We start from the raw sequence: 9187 nt of genomic DNA on the forward strand, positions 1-9187 counted from the left end.
TAGAGTAAAGGGGCTGGGGTATTATGAGTTTTGGAAAGAGAGACAGTAAGGGGATTTGGAGAGGGTTTATGGTAAGAGGAGGTCTAGATGAGAGGTGTTGGAGGACTTTATGGGATTTGAAAAGGCTTTTAAATAACTTGAAGGTACAGTACAGTTACCGTCATTCATGCAACACCCTGAAGGTTATACGTTGTTGACATTCTGAAGGATAGAAATGTGTGAACCTCCCTCTCTAGGTGCTAAAATGGAGCGCATATGTTTGATCCTCCTGCTGATGAGTAGGACCACTTCAGTCTTGGCACAGTTTAATGGATACAACTGTGATGCCAACTACCACAGTAGGTTTCCCGGTGAGCATGATAGTCATTTAATCTCTATGTAAATTCTCCTCTCAAATCATTTTTACATATACTTAGGTCAGAGAATTGTTGTTAGAATTGCTGTTTACCCTTTTTCTTCTCTCTCTCTCTCTTTAGCGGAGCGCGACATCAGCGTGTACTGTGGGGTTCAGACCATGACCCTGAAGATTAACTTCTGCCCGGTGCTGTTCTCCGGCTACACGCTTGCAGACCTTGCGCTAAATGGTCGCCATGGCGATACCCACTGCCGGGGCTTCATCAATAACAACACGTTCCCCACGGCGGTACTGTTCAGCATCAGCCTCAGCACACTGGAGGCCTGCGGCAACAGCCTGGTGGTAAGAAACACACACATACACACACAGACAGACATGCGCACACACCTACTGTTATGTTTTATACTTATAATAATAATAATAAGCCATTTAGCAGACGCTTTTATCCAAAGCGACTTACAGTCATGCGTGCATACATTTTTGTGTATGGGTGGTCCCGGGGATCGAACCCACTACCTTGGCGTTACAAGCGCCGTGCTCTACCAGCTGAGCTACAGAGGTACTTACGCAGCTGTTATTAGTATGACCACCAGGATCTAATGTGTTTTATATTTTGGGAGCACGTCTTGCTTGAGGCTATGGTAGGAGTTGTACTAGATTGTGTATTTAGAGACGATGTCCCTGTCCTCAGGTGACAACAGCCCACGGGGCTAATGCCTACGGGAACATGTCGTTGGTGCAGATTGGGAATATATCAGGGTACATCGACACTCCAGACCCGCCATCCATCATCAGCTATCTGCCGGGCCTGCTGTACAAATTCAGCTGCAGCTACCCCCTGGAATACCTGGTCAACAACTCACAGCTGGCATCGTAGGTGCCTGCCATAAACACCTGAAGGGCTTATTTTGAATACAATTTAAGTATTGAATAAGTAGAGATATTTCAGTATTTTTTATAGATGAATTTGATATTTGGAAGATGAATTTGACATTTGAAGTCAGTCAGCAATTTCATATTGACCTAGATAGTTTGTGTGTACAGTATGTATTGATATGTAGGCTATGTGTGCCTTTTTTAAATTGATGTAGTTCTGTCCTTGAGCTGTTCTTGTCTATTAATGTTCAGTATTACGTCATGTTTCATGTTTCGTGTGGACCCCAGGAAGAGTAGCTGCTGCTTTCGCAACAGCTAATAGGGATCCTAATAAAATACCAAATACCAACTATTCAGTGCAGACTTCATTAAACAAAAATTCAAAAAAACAAAAGCATGTTTACCTGTCTAAACTGTACTAATTAATTTGAGCCTTTTCTAGATCATCTGCTGCAATATCAGTGAAGGACAGCAACGGTACCTTTGTGAGCACATTGAGTTTGATCCTTTACAATGTGAGTACACAACATCAGTGTTTTTTTTTAGGGCACACAAGGACTTCATAACAGGGCCCTCATAGTAGGAATTCAATGTCAAATAATAACTAGAACATGCTGCCGTCAAAATACTAAACAAATGATGAAACAATTTTATTAGGTAGAAAGAGACATAGAGTTTCATAAAAATTGGCAACTTTTTGATTCACGGCCAAACTCCTTTTTGTGAAGGACTCAACCTACAACCAACAACTCTCTATCCCAATGGCCGGACTGGCTTTGAAAACCAGAGTGTTTGCTGCAGTGAAAGCAACAAACCTGGACAAACGGTAAGAGATAAGGAGATGTTCAGATATTAAAAAGTTATATTTTTTGTTCTCGTTTCTATTATTCACAATACAGATGGGGATATGATCTGAGAAGCACAAAGATTTCCAACATGATGTGAACAGAAAGCTATGATTCCGGCATGATAAGTGCTGTTAAAAAAAATAATTGAAAGCTGTAACCTGCTGGGACTTTCTCTCACATAACCTGGATGGCATAGAATTGATATAGTAGTCAAGTACAACCGCACTATGTCATACACAGTATGTCATACACATACGCTATCGTTTAAGACCTGACCTCTATGCACCCTACCAATTCAGTTCTATCCTCTTTGGTTCATTGCCATTCAGCTGTCCTCTATTGCTGTGTGAAGGCGCCAGAGGTGGTGCTAAGAATGTCTGATCTGTCCTGTTGTGTTGTGTGGTTAGATCTCTATCCTGTATCAGCCCGTACTGTTTTGTCTCTCTCTAGATGGAATATCTTAATGGACTACTGTTACACCACTCCCTCAGGGAATCCCAATGATGAACTGCGCTACGACCTTTTCTTTGGGTAATCACGCTTTTTCTCAAATGATGCCAGGATAAATGACAAAAGTGTCCCATTACCCATTCACCCTCAACCACTTATCATAGAGGCCCTTACAATGTGTTCTCATGGTGAATGATATGATATTTTTCTAATTGAGCAGTTAAAACAGGCCTAGACGTTTCAGTGCATTTTGTGTGTGTGTGTGTGTGTGTGTGTGTGCGTACGTACAATGCTCTTTCCAAACAGCTGCCATAAAGACCCACAGACGACTGTTTTCGAGAATGGGAAGAGTCAAATGGGTCGTTTTGCCTTTGAAGTGTTCCGTTTCGTCAAACACAGACACCAGAAGATGTCCACTGTGTTTCTGCACTGTGTCACCAAGCTGTGTCGGGTGGATGACTGTGTCCTGCTCATGCCGGTAAGAACATGTGACGCCTTACCAAATGGTGTGTTCAACATCAGTACAATCAACAGGGTGAACTTCAATGCTCTGCAAATATCAGAAAATATGTACCATATTTCTTGACTTCTGATCAATATGAAGCTTCACATAGTCCAGTAATACCTTAGCACTATTCACTATTACCTATTTAATACGGGATCATATAAAAGGGTATATGTCTGTGATTGGCAGATCTGTGGTCGTCGGCGTAGGCGGGACATAGAGGAGAGCCTGGAGTCTAGGCCGTTGTCTGGGGATGCCATCATCACCGCTGGACCCATCATCACCAGGAGTGGTACGCAGTACATATCTTCATCCATAACCACTTAAACTTCTACTATAGTTTTGTCTGACTTTAATTAGATTATTTTGATATCCATGATATAGTTGTAAAGTATTACAACTGTATGATGTGATGTAGCCTATACACGATAATCCCTTTCGATTATATACTGTATAGTCTTGAAATCTACTGATGGAGGGTGATGTGAGAATAAAATTAGGTGGGATTTGACAGTATAATCAATGGTTATTCAGTACATTTGTATTAAAAACAATAATGTTTGTTATGATGAGTTTCTCCGGTATCAAGTAATTCAGGATGCAAGAGAATAGTTAAACACTTACAGTGGGGAAAAAAGTATTTAGTCAGCCACTAATTGTGCAAGTTCTCCCACTTAAAAAGATGAGAGAGGCCTGTAATTTTCATCATAGGTACACGTCAACTATGACAGACAAAATGAGAAAAACAATTCCAGAAAATCACATTGTAGGATTTTTAATGAATTTATTTTCAAATTATGGTGGTTAATAAGTCTTTGGTCAATAACAAAAGTTTCTCAATACTTTGTTATATACCCTTTGTTGGCAATGACACAGGTCAAACGTTTTCTGTAAGTCTTCACAAGGTTTTCACACACTGTTGCTGGTATTTTGGCCCATTCCTCCATGCAGATCTCCTCTAGAGCAGTGATGTTTTGGGGCTGTCGCTGGGCAACACAGACTTTCAACTCCCTCCAAAGATTTTCTATGGGGCTGAGATCTGGAGACTGGCTAGGCCACTCCAGGACCTTGAAATGCTTCTTACGAAGCCACTCCTTCGTTGCCCGGGCGGTGTGTTTGGGATCATTGTCATGCTGAAAGACCCAGCCACGTTTCATCTTCAATGCCCTTGCTGATGGAAGGAGGTTTTCACTCAAAATCTCACGATACATGGCCCCATTCATTCTTTCCTTTACACGGATCAGTCGTCCTGGTCCCTTTGCAGAAAAACAGCCCCAAAGTATGATGTTTCCACCCCCATGCTTCACAGTAGGTATGGTGTTCTTTGGATGCAACTCAGCATTCTTTGTCCTCCAAACACGACGAGTTGAGTTTTTACCAAAAAGTTCTATTTTGGTTTCATCTGACCATATGACATTCTCCCAATCCTCTTCTGGATCATCCAAATGCACTCTAGCAAACTGGACCTGGACATGTACTGGCTTAAGCAGTGGGACACGTCTGGCACTGCAGGATTTGAGTCCCTGGCGGCGTAGTGTGTTACTGATGGTAGGCTTTGTTACTTTGGTCCCAGCTCTCTGCAGGTCATTCACTAGGTCCCTCCGTGTGGTTCTGGGATTTTTGCTCACCGTTCTTGTGATCATTTTGACCCCACGGGGTGAGATCTTGCGTCGAGGGAGACTATCAGTGGTCTTGTATGTCTTCCATTTCCTAATAATTGCTCCCACAGTTGATTTCTTCAAACCAAGCTGCTTACCTATTGCAGATTCAATCTTCCCAGCCTGGTGCAGGTCTACAATTTTGTTTCTGGTGTCCTTTGACAGCTCTTTGGTCTTGGCCATAGTGGAGTTTGGAGTGTGACTGTTTGAGGTTGTGGACAGGTGTCTTTTATACTGATAACAAGTTAAAACAGGTGCCATTAATACAGGTAACGAGTGGAGGACAGAGGAGCCTCTTAAATAAGTTGTTACAGGTCTGTGAGAGCCAGAAATCTTGCTTGTTTGTAGATGACCAAATACTTATTTTCCACCATAATTTGCAAATAAATTCATAAAAAATCCTACAATGTGATTTTCAGGAAAAAAAAATCTCAATTTGTCTGTCATAGTTGACGTGTACCTATGATGAAAATTACAGGCCTCTCTCATCTTTTTAAGTGGGAGAACTTGCACAATTGGTGGCTGACTAAATACTTTTTTCCCCCACTGTAGATGGAGAGTTGATACATGTATTTAATATTACGGTACCGGATTCCACATAACAAGCGGCACTTGGGTGGCCTATTGTCATTTGAACTCACATTTTACATTTACATTTTAGTCATTTAGTAGACGCTCTTATCCAGAGCGACTTACAGTTAGTGAGTGCATACATTTTTCATACTGGCCCCGTGGGAATCGAACCCACAACCCTGGCGTTGTAAGCGCCATGCTCTACCAACTCCCCACCGGATTCAACATAGCAAGATACACGTGGGTTGCATCTCACTATTCAAATGAATTTCATAGAAAACCTCTCAGTTTATATACTGCGTGCAAGCTAATTCTATCCAACATTTTCCAACCATTACTGGGTGTCACTCCTAACCACAATAGTATCACCCTATATAGTATCGTCTTGCACCCTAGTCAGGATATTCCATCACGTACTCCTTCTAAGATTAGCACCAGTGGCCCCCCAGTCTTCCGTTGCACGCATACCTTCTGGCACCCACCAGTGACAGAAATAAATACAATGTCCTCATCCTCAAAATCCTATGCAGCTCACAATATCAAACATATGAACAAATCCTGCAATTTGCACGTCATATCAATGTTGAAACTCTGAAAGCATCAATGATTGATTTTGTTTCCTTACAGATGAAACTCCAACGAATAACTCACAACTCGGTAAGCTCTCTCACTTTGTCACTGCTTGTGCAATGCCTAGACAAGTTATATATTTTTCTCATCTATAAACTCTATGACGTCAAAAGACAATTTACTGTGCTACATATTTACATTCTTTATACATTCACTGTCTTCAAAATAAAATATGACACCCTTGGATTTACAGCGGAAGTGATTATAGTAATAGTTAACTCATAAGTTTCACTTCCCTTTTGTATTTCTTAACCATTAACTTTGGTAATTTTAGCCTATATCAGTGAGTATTTGTGTCTGCCCATACTTACTCTTTGTGTGTTTTTGTGTGGTAATCCAGCTGCATCGAGTGGCCCCTCCCTCCCGTTGAACCCAGTGACCAGTGCTCTGCTGTCAGGTGTGGTCATTCTGGGCGTGTTCAGTCTGGGCTTCTTCCTGCTCTCGCTCCGCCTCCTCCGCAGACCCCACCTCCCTACAGCCACACCCTCAGGAGCATGGAACCCTGACTTTAAATAAACCTCTCGTGCGTGTGTGTGCTCTCTCCCTCTCTTTCTCTCTCTCGCATTCTCATTATCTCTCTTTCATTCTCCCCCTCTCACTTTTTTCTCTCTCTTTCTTATCCATCTAACTATAACTAATACCTGCAGTATGTCTTTTCACTGTAGTTAAAATAGGCAGGTGCAGTGTAATTGCAGTGAAAATACGATGCAAAATGTAAATAACTTGCAAATAAACTCACAATAGAGATAACTGTGATCTAAATGACTCTAGAGTAAGAGGAGGTTTCGCCACAAACAATAGTTTCACTTTGTGCCTATGTAACTACCAAGTAAATACATCAATACATAATAGGGACAGTTATTGTAGAGCGGGACCTGTATTTTCTGAAACGTATACTTAGCTACTCTATCTTCCCTGAATGTGTACTTACTCTCCATTTCGCTAACTTACTCTTATCCGGCAGCTGTAACAGTCACTGTCATGCCAAACTCTGTCACACACTCACGTGTACATGTACATACACAGACTCAAGGGCATATTGATACTGTAAATAGTTAATTCCTCCTTTGTGAACAGGGGAACAGTATATGTTCAATAATAACAATGTTATGAACTGTTTTCCTGTGCTTCGTTTTGATCCATTGATAGACCAGTGTATTGTTCTTTACAGGTAGTGTGTAATAAAACTGACCCAGATCAGTATGTGAGGCTCATTTCCTATCTATTCAATACCTTAGTGTATTTTTGTAATCCATTGCTTGGCACGGGATCAGTTACATTAAAGAAATAAAGGGTCATCCAAATAACCCTGACACCCGGGGATGACTGCTACTGTCCTCTACAAAGGCCAACACCAAAACGTTTCTTGTAGATATTTGATTTCTATTTTAACCTGAGAAAAGGTAGGCTTAAGTATAGTACTAACACGTGAGGAGAATTGAAGAAGTGATTCATCGTTTTATATGTATGATCATGATGAATATTGATATACCGTATGTACTTATTGGTATTAATTATGGCCAAAATCCTGACTTCCACATAACTTGAATGTTTGTGAAAGTTTTTGACATCAATGCTTAATTTAAAAAATCTCTAATTACTTGCTCAAGTCAGGATTTCAGCCTGTGCTTTTTTGATTTGAGGATGATGTGTTTTTTCCCCTTTTAAGGGAATGTGCTATTTAACCTTCACTGATGTGTAAGGTTAAAAAAAGAAAGCAATAATCAATTTACTGTAATTACTTAATTTCGTATTATGTGTTTAAAGTTATAATCATGTTGATAGGAGTTACATGTGGGGGGTTATTTTTCAAATAAATCTTTTACATATCAGTCTGCCTAATTATATAATTTATGACCTTATTTATAGTGTATCAGTATAATCTTAACACTGATGTTGTTGCGTGTTTCAGACTTCAAGCTAGAATTCAATCGGGCCTGATTTTGGTCAAATAAAATCACAGAAGGTTTTTGATTATTGTAGAAAGTACAGGCAGAGCCATGTTTCCAGTTTTCAGAATAAGTGCGCAGGCAGTTTGTAAACAAAGATACAGCATAAATATTGCTATTTTCAATTGTATTCCAGCAATTGTAATTCAATTATATGATGATCATGATTTATATACCTCCATATCAGAGGAATATGGTCCCAGTGAGCTGCTATAACATGTCTAACTCCATGCCAATTGTCGAAATGTAACCCACACTAAAATCCTGCAATCGGGGCCCTTTATTGTGCTAATCCCATATTTCAGCAGCTATTATACATTATATTCTCTGTCCACAATGGCTGTCGATGACTGAGAGGAGAGAAATGAGAGCAGTCATCACCCTCTAGATTTACTAACTCTGATAAGCGATTATGTTTTGTTTTTTCATGGACATTCAATATTCAACCCAAGTTCAGGTCACTACCAGGTCCAAACCCAGGCTGCATTTCCTTTTTTGTAGTGACCTGAAAACACATGATCTGTGAAAAAAGGTAGAAAGACCCTGACATGTTTAAGTGTACACGTCATGACAATGACAATGTCTTGTGTGTGTGTTCGTAATCCTCTCCATGGTTTTGTGCACTTCACAAATCAGTATTGGTCACATACACATGGTTAGCAGATGTTATTGCAAGTGTAGCGAAATGCTTGTGCTTCTAGTTCCGACAGTGCAGCAATGTCTAGCAAGTAATATCTAACAGTTCCACAACAAAAACCTAATACACACAAATCTAAGTAAAGGGATGGAATAAGAATCTATAAATATATGGATGGGATCATGGTAACACCCATGTGCTCTGATTTGACCCTAATCAAATTTGAGCTTTGAGATAACTGCAATGAAAAGCGCTATACAAATTAAATGTATTATTATTATTATTATTTATTATTATTAATCAGAATAAATGTTTTCCTTTCCCAGGTGGCTGACCTGACAAGATCAGGTTACCAGTGTCCTTCATGCACTTCCTTTAAGTCCCACTACTGATTCCAGAACGAAGAAGAAGGGCCACTAGATATAGACATGATGAATAATAAGTATGTGGACTCACTCTTCGAAGTCACACAGGGCACGTTTCTCGGTGACGTTTCTTGGTGACATTTACACATCATATTCGGTTTTATTTGCATTGGAGTCACATGATCGTTTTTTTCATAGGTTCATTATGAATATGTGTCTGGATGGGTGCTTTACATTTTTCAGACATGCTCTGTATAATATTAGTACTTTCCCCAACACTGTCAGGAAGAATTTAATTTGTTCAAAGTGTTTTTGATAACTGTAATCAGTACTTGCTCACT

The 9187-nt window shown here is 40.2% G+C and overlaps 1 protein-coding gene across 1 annotated transcript; it reads left to right on the top strand.

Moving 5' to 3' along the window:
• Nucleotides 1-241: 241 nt before the first annotated feature.
• LOC311106051 (zona pellucida-like domain-containing protein 1) lies at nt 242-6411 on the top strand (the record flags this gene model as incomplete). The annotated part of the gene is made up of 10 exons (XM_084148331.1): nt 242-350; nt 477-697; nt 1047-1228; nt 1674-1746; nt 1960-2057; nt 2530-2610; nt 2836-3007; nt 3224-3326; nt 5893-5922; nt 6236-6411. Exons 1-10 carry the CDS (start codon nt 245-247, stop codon nt 6409-6411), a joined length of 1242 nt encoding a protein of 413 aa, XP_084004457.1. The 5' UTR covers nt 242-244.
• Nucleotides 6412-9187: the final 2776 nt, after the last annotated feature.

Source organism: Coregonus lavaretus, assembly GCF_964263955.1.
Source record: "Coregonus lavaretus genome assembly, chromosome: 30".
NCBI lineage: Eukaryota > Metazoa > Chordata > Actinopteri > Salmoniformes > Salmonidae > Coregonus > Coregonus lavaretus.